At 35.7% G+C, this 17343-nt stretch overlaps 1 protein-coding gene across 1 annotated transcript in view; it reads right to left on the bottom strand.

Moving 5' to 3' along the window:
- The window catches only part of Malrd1 (MAM and LDL receptor class A domain containing 1), a 694431-nt gene that overhangs the window by 211769 nt on the left and 465319 nt on the right, over positions 1-17343 (bottom strand). Inside the window, exon 29 of the mRNA XM_031373295.1 lies at positions 4705-4833. Coding sequence (XP_031229155.1) covers positions 4705-4833 — 129 coding nt within the window. The remainder of the gene's footprint in view (positions 1-4704; positions 4834-17343) is intronic.

The raw sequence follows: 17343 nt of genomic DNA, 5'->3' as shown, positions 1-17343 counted from the left end.
AGAGAAACTCTGTCTCGAAAAACCAAAAAAAAAAAAAAAAAAAATCCTATTGTTGAAGATAACACCTGTACAAGTTCCTGAATGTAGAAGAGTTAAGCTAGTGCCTTCATAGATCCTTCACCACTATATGCTAACATCTTTGGTACAGTAGGGTACACTGTACACTACCAAAGGGGAAATGTAAACACCAAGCCAGCTACAAACATTGTAACTGACAATGATGTCCTGTCTGTCTGCAGTGCCATGGGGGCACACAGCTTGTGGAAATAAACACCAATATCACTCCATGAGATAGAACCCATACCTGATACTACTTGGGTGATCAAGAATGTGAGAATAGATAGTCTAGGGACCAGAGAGGAAACTAAAAGTACTGTTCTAAAACAAATAGCCTAGGAACATTCTGCTATACTCATAGATCAGTGCCTTGGTTAGCCATCATCAGAGAAGCTTCCTCCTATAGCAAACAAGAACAAATATATATATATTTTATGTGTGTGTATATATATATAGATATTTATATGTATGTGTGTATATATATTATATTTATTTATATTTTATACACACACATATATGTATGTACATATGTGTATATATATACATATACATACTCTCCTATATATATATATTCTCCATATATACATATGCATATACATATATATGCTATGGGTTAAAAATGGTAGCCTGCATCCTGCCAGCCATGGAGGCAGACACGGGGAATTTGAGTGTATGCACCCCATGTAGGGCTGTGAGAAGCCATAGGACCCCACTCCAGGTGTGGGAAAGCACAGTCTAGGGTCCCCTCAGAACTGCTGGGAATTGGCTGGGGTCCCTGGGCCTGGCTGGTTCTAAATCTTGGGCCCCACAGATGCTGCTGGATGATGCAGAAGAGCTGAGAACAGAGTTGAGGCCACCGGTGGTCTCTACCCAAGGGCTGAAGGGAAAGGGCAGGAGGAGAGAGCTCTGGCTGGGTCCCATGGGGAGGAGAGTCCTTGGCTTCCGCAGGCAGGTAGCTTGGCTTGATGGAGACTGTGGCTGAGAACACAGAGAGGCCTCCCACAGCATATTAGAGACCTGCTCCATTGTTCCAGCACGCGGATCCTGATGAGAAGGACCAGTCCATGGTTTTAAGGCTTTTATTTTAGAAAGGCAGAGAGAGGAAGAGAGTAGGAAAGTAGAGGCCAGGGATGGTCATGTGGAGAGAGGGGGTGAAGGGAAGGAGAGAAGGGGAGCAAGAGGGCAAGAGAGATAAGAATAAGAGGGAGGAGGGTGCAAGCAGCCCCTTTTATAATGGACCAAGCCAACCTGATACATTGTAGAATCACATGAGAAGACAGTCTCAATGAAAGATTGTCTACACTGTGCTGGCCTTTGGGGACATCTGTGGAAGATTGTGCTAATTAAGTTAATTTGTGTCATCAATTCAAATTAAGTTAAATTACTGCAATTAACTTAAATTCAGAAGATCCAGTCCAGTGTAGGCCAAACCATTCTCTAGGCAGGCTATCCTAAATCTGTTATAGAAGAGAAACTAACAGAGCATCCAGCATGAATTCATTCACCCTACTGTTCTTTAATATGGATGTGATATGACCAGCTCTCTCTAGCTCTCACTGGCTTGGGTTCCCTACAGTAAGGACCTGTAACCTGGATTTATTAGCTAAAATAATTGCCTCACCTAATTACTTTTAGAATTTTTGCAATAACATCAGAAATAAAATTAAAACAATATGAGAGACTTTTATTGGAAGCCTAGAGTGATATTTCTTTCTACTCAATTATATATGTCAATTGCATCATGTCCAACTATTGTAAGACCATCTTTCTGTTGTATATTGATGATTCTTAAATTATTTACTCATTTTATCTTGTATCGGAAAATTATGCATTCACAAATGTTTCAAAGCATCCTTTGAAGGTTCTTATTAGAATTAATTCCTTCGAATTAGTGTCATGTTTTGGTTCACTTAAAAGTACACAGAAATAGTGTTAGAAAACATAATAATTTAAATAAGACACATCCTTGGTCAGCATAATTTATGTGCTATCAGAATTATACTGTAGCATCCATAATGCGGTTTTCAATTTGACAATATTAATATTGAAAACATTATGTTAAGTGTAATAAGCCAGCAGTATCAAGACACACTTTACATGAATTTCTTAAGGTCCATAGAACAGACTACTTTATAGACAGTTATAGAATGCTGGTGTCATGGCCTATGATTTTAGGGAGCTGTTGTTTAATGGATAATTTGCAAGTTTATAAACATTGTAGAGATGGACATTGGTGATGGTTGGACAATAATATGATTAATTTTAGTATACTCTATATTTAAAATGATTTAAATGAAAAAATTTCTGTTATACTTATTTTACAAAAATATTAAGAAATAATGAACACAACTGCTTGGTAGTGGATAGTGGCACAGACTTTTAATCCCAGTACTTTGGAGGCAGAGGCAGTTGAATCTTTGTAAGTTCCAGGCCAGACTGGTCTACAGAATGAGTTCTAGGACAAGCAGGGTTGCACAGAGAAATCCTATCTAAATGCTCCACCCCAAAAATAGAAGTAGTAAACACAAATAAAAGTATAAAGGGAAAAAAAGTGAGTGCTGGAGCAGAATAATTGTTGTGTTATTTCTCAAGAATGAAAACAATGATGAGTTAAGCAAACCAATCACTGCTGGTGGTAAAAAACAAAAACAACAACAATAAAAATTAACAATAAAATGACTCTTAATGATACTTTGCTATACTCATAGATGGGTATTTTATTCTGCCATTATCACTCCCTTCTGTTGCAGATGGACACAAATAGAGAGACCCTCTGCAAGATATTACCCATACATACATACATAATACATACATACATACATACATATGTACATACACACACACACACACATAATTACAGAGAGATGATGTTTTTGTTTTATCTTAGTATATTTTATTTTGTTTCTATTTTTTCTTTAAGAGCAAAATACAAAAAAGAGAAGGATATCTGTTTATGTGGCAAGATGATCACCATTATTTATCATCTCCTTATAGTATAGGGCATATTAACATGTACAGTTCTTTTATCTATTTAAATTGAGACTAGGCTTCATTTGCTTGGCCATCAGAATGTGTTGCAGGTAATACCTACAGTTAAACTAAATGAACTTCGATTAGATTTCCAGTGGCTCTGGAATGGAAGATTCTAGGAGAGTCAACTTTGAGAGAAGTCAGTGAGATAACCCTTCTGTCCTGTGTGGTGGTCATGGTGTATGAGTGCAAGTTACATATGGAGGATGAAATTCCATCTGAAGTAAGACAGAGAAAGCAGAGAACTAGTTGTTCAAGTGCAGATAAGAAACTGTCACAGAGTTGGTTGTCCAGTCCCATGAAGTTACATCAGTTATTCAGGGTCAATCTGCCAAGTAGAATTGTGAACTCAGAAAGTGATCAAATATAAAGGTTTTGCCTGGATCACTAGCTTTGGGGGTAGCTTATTTATAGCAATCTATAATTGCAATAAACATCCTATATGACTTCAAGACTCTGTGTGGATGTGCTGAAGCTCAAGTTCAATGGTAGATTTTCTGCATATCAAGCACAAGGCCCTGATTTCAATCCTAATCAGTGTGAAACCAAACAAGTTTCTCTTTGGAGGCAGACATAGAAATATAAGCCTGATATTCTAGAATTCCAGAAGGTAACGGCATAATGATTCAGCTTATTTTCTGATCTGGCCTATTTTCAAGCACCTCCTCCACAGGGGAAGTGGTGGGATTTGGTTCAGTAAGAAGATGCACATAACATGTCTTGTACTTTTAAATTAAAAACTCATTTTATTTTCCACACTTCAAAGAATTGAATTTAGAAGATGAGGTGAACCTTATAGTCTCACAGTCTAATGCAACAAAAGTAGCAAAAATGTGCTTACTTTTCACTTTTAGGGTTTTTTTCTATTTGATCTATAAATCAACCACATTTGAAAGAGGGATGCTAAAAGAAATCCAGTTGAGATAAAGCTAATGTGTAATGTAGACAGCTAGTTTATTGTTTTATACTTCTGACCTCTCTGATAATTCTGCAAGCACATATGATGTGACAACTAGTAATATGATTTCATGGAGCTTTCTTTATTAAAGTAAAAACAGATGAGAGGGCTACTTTTTGAATACTCTTGCAGAAAGTTGGACAAAATTTTTGGCAGTCTAAATTTAATTTCTTGAATGGCAATAACAATATTACTACTACTATGAGTATTGGTGGTGGTGGTAGTAGTAATCTTTGTCTCATATTTATGATAGTGCATATATTCATGTGTGTATGGGTGTGATTCTGCATGTTCCATGCCAGTTGTGTGGAGTTCAGAGAGCAGTGTAGTGTCCATGGTTTTCATTTTACATGTTTGAACCAGGGTCCTTTGTTCTTTTCTCCTATGTATTTTAGCTAGCTACTCCCTACTTCTGAAGACTCTTCTGTCTTGGCCTTCTATCTTCCCTTAAGAACACTAAGGGTACAGACATGTGCTGCAATGGTCAAGTGTATGTGCATTCTGAGGAGTCAACCTCAAGTCCTCACACTTACATTGGAAGTGATTTATGTTCTGAGCCACCTGTCCAGCACCCCAAAGAACATTTCTTCTGATCTATCAAAGCTATTAGAGAAGGCATGAGCTTATCAAGCCACATAGTGGCATGTAGATGTACTCACCACAATGAGCTTCATCAGACCTGTCAGAGCAGTCTGGCTTGTAGTCACAAACAAGGTGGGATGCGATGCACTTCTTGTCCTGGCACAAAAAGTCTGTGACTTCTGAACAAATATCAGTGGTTTCTCCAACTATGAAAAAACAAAACAAAACCAGCATTGATTCAATAGTGTCATTATGGTTTAAGATATTTAGCTGCTGCATAAATTTTAAAGTTAGTGATTTTTAACAACTGCCCAACCTAGACTTCTGGACAACCACTTACCTTTCATCCTACCACCAGTTACTCATTGAATCACACAACACCTGCATTTTCATTAAATTAATTTGTTTTAAAGAAGTTCTGCACGTGTAATCAATGCATACATACTGTCTGCTGTTACCATGCATCTTCCTACAATCCCTGCTTATACTAATTCTATATTGGTTTGTGACCCTCTATCATTAACCAGAGAAAACTGCATGGTAATATACTTGTACATATCCACAGAAGCCTGATGGACTCAGAAGTGTGTAGAGATATAAGAGCAGTGAGTTCTTTTCTCCTAGAATCTATCAAAAGCCAATAATTCAGAGTTGTATTTTTCACCTTTTTAAAGGTTGAGTATTTTTGTTTAAATAGATTAAAACTCTAGTTTATGGGACAAGCATCCATTGTAGTTGTGGGATCAGAATCATTTTATAGAACCTTTCCTCTAAGTTCTGCAGTTAAGTGGTGTCCTCTGCTTAAATGTTTCAGTTTATAAGATACACTTTGTAGCCCATCCTTTTCACAATGATTTCCTCTCCAGCTGCAGACCTTTTCTTTGTAGGTCCTAAAAAGTGTGCTGCTTAACTATAGACTCAAAGAACCAACTTGTTTTCTTGTCCCCTTGTCTTGGTCATCTTTCACCTAGGTCTAACATTATTGATTTCATCTCCTCTAAGTGCTTTTTGATCTGGATTATTTCCACTTTACTAAGTAATATTCATAGCTCTGTCTCTATATAATATAATGGAAATCTCTGGTGAAGCAGAGATTTCCTTTATATTCTACTGGCACTAAAATATCATTTAATATTTAGTTTGTAATTAGTAAGTGCAGGTTATGATAACTGAAGGAATACTAGTACCATTAAAGGGGAGTGAGTAGATGCTCATAGAACCATGAAAGTATTCATATTTTTCAATTTTCGTTATAGACATAGGTAAATGTCATATCACAGCTTCACAGTATTTTAAAATTATAAAGCTTTCAAATCATCTTCAACAACATAATTAAGCTTATAAATAAATATCTTTATTGCATAAATGACTATAAGCTGATATGTCTGTGTTTTGGTAATTTACTTCATTTTAGGTTGCAGTTTTATGAATAAAAAGGCCAAACCTTTGTAGATTCTACCTTAGTGCATTACTATTACTTTTGAGTCATCTTTATGCTGCTAAACTTGTAAAACATCTTTAGCTAAAACTTGTACAACTTTCCAAACTAACTACTAATGAAACAAAATGGTACAAATTTGAAGAAGGAAGGAAACATAATCTAAGACTATAGTCAACAGTTTAAATATAAAAACCTTATTAATTTACTATAATTAAATCAAGTGAAAATTTATTGTGAAACCAAGATAGTATATGAACACTCTTCAGTATGCAAGTCTATGTAATTTGGGTTATTTTATTTTTTCAATATATGAATATGAATCTATATAGTTACTCCTTGGGGAAATGATGCTTTGATTTTGAACAGTTAACACCTGCTCTTTTAATTATTTAAAACATGACAACTACACTAAATAAGACTTATTTTCATCAGAAATATATAACTGCAAAGATATGAAGAGACTGGAAGTCAGTATTCTGAGATATAGTGAATGGAGTGAATTGAATGATATCTATGGTTTCTATGGAACTGCAGGTATATCAGGCACAAATAAATTTAAAGAAGGAGACTTCAAAATCCTAAGGAAAAAAAGTGTCTTTTAAGGTAAAGTGGTAAATTTAAAAGACAGATTACTTAGTGATCTAGTATTTTGCACATATACAGTCATAATCAATCTGTTTGGTCAGCCAAATGATTAAAATAGCTATTGAGCTGGTTGACAAATATGTGAAATGAAAGATATTCTCACATATTCTATCGTTGATGACACCAGAAATCAAAGGCCACTATTGGTCAGGATAATCTGAGTAGCATCACATGGCATCTAATTAAGATAAGACTTGATATTTATCCAACTAAAATAATAGCTAAGCAGGGTTTGTTTTTGCTGCTCATATGTACATGTGTTTAGGCCTGACCATTTGGCCTTGGGTAACCTATTTGGAGCATATCTTCAGAGAAAATTGATTCTCCTTCTTTCAGCAGCCATCCACTGTCTATTTCTCTTCATCTCAGCCTTGTGAGATTTCTCTCATGTATGTTGCCATGCCAACTGGTGTTATCATTGTCCAGGACTTGCTGAAATAACAATATTATAAAATTTTCATGAGTGAAGATCCTTGTAATAAAGAGAAGATTCTATCTCACAGCAAACACTATGGTCTATGGCTCTTACAAACTCTTAGTCCCTTCTTTCATGATGTTCCCTGAGACTTAGATGTAGGTCTTATCTTATAAATGTGTCATTTCATCTGCAGCTGACTTAATGGGGAGAATAATTGATCATGAATTCCAAACCCCAGTGAATGGTTTTGAAGGAGTGTGGCAGGTACATGGAAGAGGATATATAGTAGAAGGTGGGAGAAACTATGCAAATATTGCCCTGATATATGAAATTCTATCCAATTTCAAGGAACAAAACAAATAAAAGTAGAATTTGTAATATAGTACTGACAATGTATTCAAACATTGTGCCAAGTGATGTAATTGAGAGTGTTTATGAATTACTTTCAGAAGGGTGTAAAGTAACTCCATCCTGAACTCTTGTGCTAATATACATTTAATGCCTTATTATCATTGGCCTTTAGATACTTATCTAGGAAGCGGGGATGTCAGGGGACTCAGCAAAAAGGAAACACTCTTTATAGGAATTTCTTCATGAACTCTATTCTTCTTAGTTTCCTTATTCAAATTCTACAATATATTGCAAACTAATGTCCCTAAGATACTCCCTTTTATTTGAAGGAAAACTGACATTTATAGTAATAAAAGGGGAAAATCTCTGCTATATTTTTTTTCATAGGAGACTGTCCATTATAGTTGATTGACCTCTTACTCTAGAAAAGACTATGGGAACAAGGTTCACAAGTAAAGAAAATCTCAATATTGCAGGCAACGGGATATTATGTGATCAGTATTCTCACATGTCTAGAAATAACCCTTTATTCTCTGTGTTCACTATGATCATTTAAATCTTTTGTATTCAGAGTGAATGTAGACTTTAAAGAATGACAGTGTACATATCAGACAGTTGATAGCAAAACATTTCGTGGTAAAAATTCGATAGCAAAAAATTGTCGTGGTAGTGATCTCAAGGACAAGAAAATCTGGTTAGTGTCAAAATGATCATAGTAAGAAACTATTGGGCTGCATAGCAGTGCATAGAGAGAGCTTAGACAAATGTAAACAAATGTGACTTCAGTTGACATACATAGAGAAATATACTTAAGATTGACTTTATACTGTTTCAAAATAAAAATGTGACTTTATAAACTCTTCATATACTTTTGAAGGAATTATATACAAAGCTTCCCCTGTCTATCATAAAATCAAATGTTTACCTTGAACATTTTACATATAGATGCATTTTAAGTATCTATTTCTTATTTATGCTCATGTACTTTAAACCATATATTGATGCACACTTCAAATTAATGCTTTAAATGATTGCCCAGAAAAAATCATGTATAGGTATAAGAAGAAAGAAGAGATATTGGATAAAAGAGGGACATCTTTGACTTTTCTTTTGTGCTCTACAGAAAGCAATATTGTTGTTGGTGTAATTATAGTCAAACAAGACTTGTTAAGTATAGAGTGACTTCCTGGACATAAGCTTTCTGCTTTCCCAAGGTACAAGAGCCTCATGGAAATTAAGGTTGTCTGAATGCCAAGGCTTTATTACCCTGTGGAGGTCTTCAGTGGGCCTTCCGGAGATCTTTTTATTCATTCACAAACTCTCCTAATTATTGGAAAGATACATGTGATCGGAGAAACCTGGACTAACTCAAATTTAATTTTAATGTGTTTTTATTTTTAATATATAGGAGATAACATTCAATTTCTGATTCTACTCCCCAAAATATTTTCAGGTTTAAAGTAATTTACATAAAGCTGATCTAGAGATATATTAACAAGATTTAAAAAGATATTACTTGGGGATAAAATTATTAATTTCTTAATACTCCCATTTCTTTTCCTTTTTTAATTGTTGAAATTACATATTAATCTTACTATAGATTAAAAGAAGCCATTTAATACTTTGCATGTTGATTATATCTAAAGCAATTAAGAGAATGAAAGCATCATCCAGCCAGATGAATTCCTGCGAGTCGCAGATAATCAGGATAATCACCTAATTCCACGTTTGCATTTCTTCCAGAGCGGTACAATTTAGAGAATTCTAATTAACCACTGAGAAATCAGCAATGAAAGTAAATCAGGATGTTTCCATGAGCAGAGCACAATGGATTAAAAAAGAAATATGTCGATGATACAGCTAGGGAAGCAAAAAGGGGAAAAAATTATAGAAATAAAGGACAAAAACTCTCAAAAAGTCACCAGACTCCAAAATACAAATGTGGCATGTCCTCTCTTCCTACCTTGAAATCTTTTCCTCTGTGTGTTTAATCTGTGGATCGAAGAAAGTATACATGGGCTGAGGTGAGGTATATATACTTTTAGATATGGGGGATTGCAGAATAGAGATGAAATGAAAGTAGAAAATACTGGAAGCAAAAGTTTCAACTAAGATCAAGGATGATGGGTATGGAAGGATGAAGGGGCATGGTAACTTCCAACCAAAATGAAATGTGCTTGAAGAACTAACTTGGGAATGTATGATCATAAAATCAAGTAAATCATATAATGAGAGGGGAAAATAGATCAAATGCGATATGTACGAATATCAGTATTGGGGGGCCATTTGAAGAGCTGATGGTTTAATGAAGGATAGGAGCAGATGAGTGGAAGAAGGGAAGAAGAGAGAGTGAGTTAGACAATACTAAGGTCATATGAAGAATCTTTATGTAGCAGCATTAGTTTGTAAGGTTATTTATAGTATAATGAAAAAACAGAATATGAACAGAATATTCTATACGGGTGATATCTTAGAATTTTATTGTCTTGAAGAGACACAATATCAAGGCAACATTTATAAAGGCAAACATTTAATTGAGACTGGTTTACAGTTTCAGAAGTTCAGTCCATTATCATGATGGGAAGCATGGCAGCATCCAGGCTGACATGGTGCTGGATTAGGAGCTGAGAGTTCTACATCTTAATCCAAAGGGAGCCAGGAGTGGATTGCATTCTGCACTGGGTAGAACTTGGGCACACACACACACACACACACACACACACACGCACACGCACACGCACACGCACACGCACACGCACACGCACACGCACACGCGCACACACACACACACACACACACGCGCACACACACACACACACACACACACACACACACACATATATATATATATACATATATATATATTCTCAAAGCCTGCTTCCAGTACCACACCTACTAAAACAAGGTCACTGTTCTTAAAAGTCACTCCCTATAGGCTAAGCATTCAAACACATGAATCTATGGGGCCAGGACTATTTAAGCCACCACATTCCACTCCCTACTTCCCATAAAGCTGAGCTATTCTGAAACTTGCACTATAGACCAGGCTGATCTTGAATTCAGAGATCTGCATGCCTCTGTCTCCTGAGTGCTGGGATTAAAAGCATGTACCACCATGCCTGGACCTAAGCTTTTTCTCAATTCTTTTTTACTAAGAATATTTATAAGCATGCACACTGTGCCTCAAGATCTGGATTAAAGTTGTGTTTTGATCTGGATGAAGAGCTTGTGTCTTCTAGCCACAATATTGGAGTCAAAGGCATCTTTGCCTTTTTATCTTGCCTCAAGATAAAAATATCAAGATAATTTTATCTTGCTTCAAGATACAGATCAACGTGCCCTCCATTTTTGGATTGCAGTTCATTCTAGATATTGAAAAGCAAGAATAGCCATCATGATCCACCCCTTCTCAACTTCATACACAATCATATTATCCTATGCCCAAATGAAAACAAGAACTTATAGGGGCAACATAGCCAAGCAGGTCCACCAGAACTGCTGGCTCATGTGCCACTGATACTTCCTCCCTGAGTTTACCTAAAATCTTCTCAGCATGATTAGAGACTATTGTCACTGGATCAGGCTATGGAGAAAGAGACAAAGCCACATCTGGCTACTTGAGAGCCAATGAGTTGCTGAGTGAAGGGTATAAAGGTTCGCCAAGTTCATGCAATAAATGAGTCTGCTTTTCGCCACCTGCCTGACTTCTGGAGTCAGTGTCATTGACTCACTGCCTTTTTACTCTTGGCCCTAAGGGTGTTTGTCAGGGTCACAAGTAACAATAACTATGTCATATTAGTGCCTAACATACTATAACTATCTCTCCTACAACCCAAAATTCATTGGAAATTTAGAATAGGTGGTGATATCCCTTTGGGAACATTTTTTTCACAAGATGGAAGCTTAGGTGGGTGGTATTTTGCCCCAAGGTCAGCACTCCCTTAATTTTACTTAATATATTTATTTATCTCCTTGAACACAGGATTTCGCTCCATTCCACTTTCTGGTACATCATTAACCCTTTGGCCATACATTTTGTATTTTTCCTTTCTAAGCTTGTGATATTTGATCAAAATACTCTTCATAAGAATAAACAAGACAGGGTCTATGCTAGGCTGTTTTGCAATTTCCTTTGTCCATGTAATTGATCTAAGGTAGACTCTTCAGACAAGGCATAAGCAGACATATTCTTTACCAAAATATCACAAGAACAATCTCTAGACAACATACTAAAATCCTTCTCCTCTGAAACCTCTTGGGCCATCCCCCCACAGTTCAAATTGCCCTCAGCACCAATATCTCCCCTGCTTCTATTAGAATGCACCATTAAACCACATTTAAAACATTCTTCCACTTTTCTAATCCAAAGTCCCAAAGCCCATATTCCTCCAAACAAAAGCACACTGAGCCTTATAACAATATCCTAGTCTCTGGTAACAATTTTTGTCTTAGTTAGTGTTTCATTGTTGTGAAGAGACACTATGACCAAGGCAACTCTTATAAGGCTACAAGTCTGTAGGAGCCAGAGAGTGGAATGTGGTGATTTGAATAGGCATGACCCTCCCATAGATTCATGTGATTGAGTGTCTGATCCATGAGAAGTGACACTATTAGGAGGTGTGGCCTTGTTGGAGCATGTTTAGCCTTGATGGAGGAAATATTTTATTGTGGGGCAAGCTTTGAGTCTCTTATGCTCAGGCTCTGCCCAGTGTGGAATCCAGTTTCCACCTAGCTATAGAATTCTCAGTACCTAATACAGCACCATGTCTGCCTGGGTGCTGTGATGATCCAGCCATGATAATAATGGACCTAACCTCTAAAGCTGTAAGCCAGCCCTGATTTAATATTTGTCTTTATAAAAGTTGCCTTGGTCATGGTGTCACTTCACAGCAATATAACCCAAACTAAGACAGATAAACAATGTTGCTACCAGAAAACCTAGAAAATTAAATGAAAACACAGTGGTAGGCAGAAGTTATGGTTATAACCCTATGAGTTATTTGCCAAGGAGTCTCCAGAAGCATCCAAATCAATGAAGATTATTGCCATTGATCTTGTCTGCCAACTATATGTAAATGGTAAGATCCTATTGCTGAAGACAAAACACATGTGGGTTGTCAGAGATAGAGGAATAAATCTTGAATTGATCAGATAATTCTATTACTGCTGGATAGCGTTTATGGTGCTTGTAGGTGCTATGCAGGCTACAGAAAAAGAGAGAAAGTGTCAATACTCTTATCTAATATTAGACCATACTTGCTACGTACGTATCAGACAAAATGACTTACCGCTGCTGTAGTGCTAAGAATGTTTATGGGCATAGCCAGTTGCTCTAATTAGTTTTGAGGCATTTGTTACTAGAGGGAATTCATATTCAGAATTGTAAACCCCATGGATATAGAAATCTTAATTAAATTCAAGGGAAAATTCATTGACAATTTTTTTGTTTGTTTTTTGTTTTTTGGGTTTTTTGTTTGTTTGTTTGTTTCTTTGTTTGTTTTTCGAGACAGGGTTTCTCTGTGTAGCTCTGGCTATCCTGGAACTCACTCTGTAGACCAGGCTGGCCTCGAACTCAGAAATCAACCTGCCTCTGCCTCCCAAGTGCTGGGATTAAAGGCATGCACCACCACTGCCCAGCCGACAAATATTGTTTTTAATGGTCATACTGACAAAGTGCCTTCTAAATATTTATTTTATAGCCATAATCAATGGTTAATATAGAGGCTGAGAAATGTTCTAAGTGTTGAGAATAAGTGACAGTGAAGACTTGGTAAGAGAAAGGCTATTTATAGCTCTTCTCCCAAGATTCAGGGAACATTACAGAAGAGTAGATGAAAGAAAGCCCAGTAGCGAGTGGAGGTGGTCAGTCCTCTTGATATTTAATATAAGAACAGTGGATGAACATGAATAACAGCAAGCTATAGAAAGAGGATTCAAGCAGATACACATTTGCTGAGATCATGGGCTATCAGCTTGCTGAACTGAGAAAGTGTATGTGTAGAGTTTAAGCTGGCTAGATTGTGAAGAAGTTGTTTTTGTTTAATTGTGTCTTTGTTTTGGTTGTTTAGTTAGGTTTTTTTTTGTTTTGGTTTTTGTTTGTTTTTTTGTTTGATGTTTTCTTTTTTTTGTTGTTGTTACAGTGGTCAGAGTTGACTAATACAAACATTTAAACATAAAGATCTGCATCTTAGCTGTGATAATTATTGCTATGATTAAAGACATTATGACCAAAAGTAATTTGGAGAGGAAAAGATTTATTAGTATATTACTGAGGGAATCAAGAATGGGAACATGTAGCAGAAAGCTGTAAGCAGAAAAAGTAGCAGAGCCTGTGAAGAATCACCGCTTATGGGCATGCTTGCTCTTACTATATTCTTATCAGCTTACTTGCTTATAACATGCAGGACCACCAACACAGGAGTATATCAAATGTAAAAAGCCCAATAGCACCACAGAAATGTGCTAAAGGATGAATTGTCAAATCTCAATAAAAAGTAAGTGACCCATAACCAGGATAGGAGCTATAAAAGCTCAATGTTAAACATACAGTGATATAACAAACAACACCTTACCTGTGCAGTTAGGAAAATGTCTTCTTATAACGTTAGCAAACACCAAGGTGAGCAATACAGCCATGGGTAAATAGCTACGCAGGGAAATCTTAGGGTTGGTAAGAAAAAATTTAGTAGATAGACTATGGGAAATAGGATTTATAGTGGTTTCTGTAAGAAATAGATTTATGATTATCCAGTTGGATGGTGTAAGTAAGCTCTATGGCATAGGGGCCACTCCTGGTGTTGATACCTGGTTTAGCAGAGTTGATAGGTAGCATCCTGTATCTACAAACACTACAAAGAGTGAGTGAGGATTTGGAGTTTGAATTAGTAAGTTTCTATTTAAATAATACTTCAAAGAAAGCAGCCGAATACTGACACACAACAGAAGCAGCTTGCACATACCACTCTCTGTCATTGATAGAGAGGAGTTCCAGCAGGCATGTTCACAGTTAACTCAGTTAACTAGAGTGAAGGTGTCTTGGACCGAAGATAGGTCTATTAGATTGTATATTTATGAGGGAAGCATGTCAGAAGCCATGTGTCCAACCCTTGAGAGCTAGGTTCAATCATTCTTTTTATATTCAAAGAGTCAGGCAGTGGCATCTGCTTTCAGAAAGTGGCCACACGATACATGTCCAGAATGATGTGTTCCAAAGAGACAAGATGCACATAAAGACCACTTTAATTCAGTCTTACTTTCTGGTCTCTGATTATAATATCATCCTGAAGCTGGTCTGAATTTATAATCTTAGGTTCTCTGAGATTTTCTGTGTCCTTAAATAAACTGTCCTCATGCTTGATGTTATTGACAATTAGAGAAGACCTCATTAAAATAAAGATTCCCACCTATTATTGTGAGAATGCAGAAAAGACTTCCAACTTAAGATTATGGTAGTGGAAAGAAATATAAACCACATTTAGTTTCTTATTATTCCCCTGAGCTTCTCTCTGATCCTTTAAGCAACAATCTAAAACACTTTATTCTCCAGCTCCTTTGGGGCAATTCTCCAGGCAATTTGTATGATTCATTTGGTTCAAACTCTCCAAGATACTGTTGTATATTCTACTTCCATAAATCAGATTACACATGTACTATAGTTGATTGACCCTTGGGACCCATTTTTCTTCAATATATAGTATTAATAGTGTTTTTTGTTATCTCCAATGCTATTTATACAGCACATGTTTTTATAAAACAAATAAGCTCATATCCATAAACCAACCAAGGAATTGGGTCAATATCAGAGAGCTGAGATTTTGTTTTGGTTTGAGCACTGCTCACTCTCGCAATGACATGAGTCGTTCTAAGGCACAGCACTGAGCACACAGCCCTGTAGCTACATGACAAGCTTGTGTTTTCCCTTTGTCCTTGCCATCTTGTACAAATATTGTTTAATTGCACTATACTTTCCAGTACTTTTCTTAGTAAGTAATGCATGTGAGTGTGTGTTATGTGTTAGTAAAGACATGCATGCAGCCTCTCTATGCCCTTGTGTTTTCACTTTGGTTGAGACAGAGTCACTTTACTGTCATACACTACAGGAAGCTGGTATGTGACGATCTGGAGATTGTCCTAATAGCTCTGTCTCCCATTCCCCGAGGATGTACTGGGAATATCTACGCTTGCTGTGTTACAGTACTACCTTTTTGTAGTTTCTGAGGATCTAAACTCAGGTCTTCACATGTTTTTATCAGCTAAGACAATCTCTAGATCCTGTTCCCTACTCTTTGGGAGACTTCAAACCTGTAGTCTATAATTCCACATCCTTAACCCAATTTTATATTACTACTCAACAAAGCTCTTTCTTACCACCCCCTTTCTTTTAATCAAAATAAATTTGCTAAAGTTCTTTTATACATTAATAATTTTAATACTTTAATCATCTTAGTACTTTTAATAATGTGTTAACAGTTGGGTTGCAGGACTTTGTTTCCTTTGTTTCAGTTTGTCCTAAACCTGTAGTCCCATAATTCTTCTTTTCAATACATTTATAATATTTCATATTTATTCAATAAAATAAGGTATTTGCTATTATAAAGACTTTGAATATATATTGAATATATATAATATATATTTCCTATAATAGCCAATAACCAAGAAAATGTGAATTCTAAATCTGACTTAATATAAACATATGCATAAATACAAATAGATTTTATTGTACTTTTCTTCATTATACGTGGTATAATGATGTAATCTGTAGAGTTTCAGATTGGTTTTAGAGTACACCTAAGTTTATATTTCTTCTACATTATAAACATTGGTACAAATATTTCAGGTCTGGGGAGCACATCTTACAATCAAGTAATGAGAAATTTTAAAATGCCTAAGTATAAAGTGAAAATTCTACTTAAAAATTAATATTATTTTGAATAAAATATAGTCCAGAAAAATTGAAAGATTGTGTTGTCTATGTAATGGTCTTACTGATTCAATAATGTGTGGAAAAGTTCATTAGAATTGGAACAGTTTCTAATTAGAAATTATATGAACTGAAGATAATGTTAGCATTCAGATTTACAGTGCCTTCATTTGAACCTAGGGCTATTTCAAGGGCTATTTAAGCCTTACTAAAATATCTGCTCAAGTAATTATTTTTTCTTAATATTACAAATAACTAAGTTTTATCATTTGGCTTTGATTATCATCAAATATAACAACATTAATTATAATATTCCATTTATCTTTATGATATCAATAAATTACATCTTCAATTGTAGACCTTTTAACATTAAAATGCTAATTTTTCTCAGTTGAAAAAGAAAGCAGTATTTGATATTTTCTTTGTATGCCACAAGTGATTTACTTGAAAACAATATTAAACTAATTAGCCCATCCATGGCCTTGATTTTGTTTTAATTTAAAATAGCTGATCAAAGATACACTGAACTCACTCTTATAGTCCTCTGTTTACAATATAGACCTGGGCCAGACATAATAACTATTAAGTAAAAAGTGTGGTTTTAAGTCTTAAGATGAACAATGATGATGTTTGACCCTTGTTTCCTGCTTCAAACTGAATCTAGCAGGAAAAACAGAGGATGGCACTGCTGCTAATAGTGGGAGTTGAGAGCAGATATCACCAGGTCTAGCTTCATCTCTTAGTTCAGACTTTTATTAGTGTCAACTGTGTGCATCCTGAATCTTTCCTCGTAGTAGGGAACTGGGGATACTTAAAGCCCTTTCTTAACACAGACAATTAATTTCTAAAACTAAGTTACTCTCACTGACATCTTTACACTGAATAAACATATAAATGGTTAATTATTCATATTTGATTTCTTCATTCATTCATTAAGCAAC

The sequence above is a fragment of the Mastomys coucha genome, unplaced genomic scaffold (genome assembly GCF_008632895.1).
Source record: "Mastomys coucha isolate ucsf_1 unplaced genomic scaffold, UCSF_Mcou_1 pScaffold15, whole genome shotgun sequence".
Classification (NCBI taxonomy): domain Eukaryota; kingdom Metazoa; phylum Chordata; class Mammalia; order Rodentia; family Muridae; genus Mastomys; species Mastomys coucha.
The sequence above is the reverse complement of the archived record's forward strand: the minus strand, read 5'-3'. Positions and strand labels throughout refer to the sequence as shown.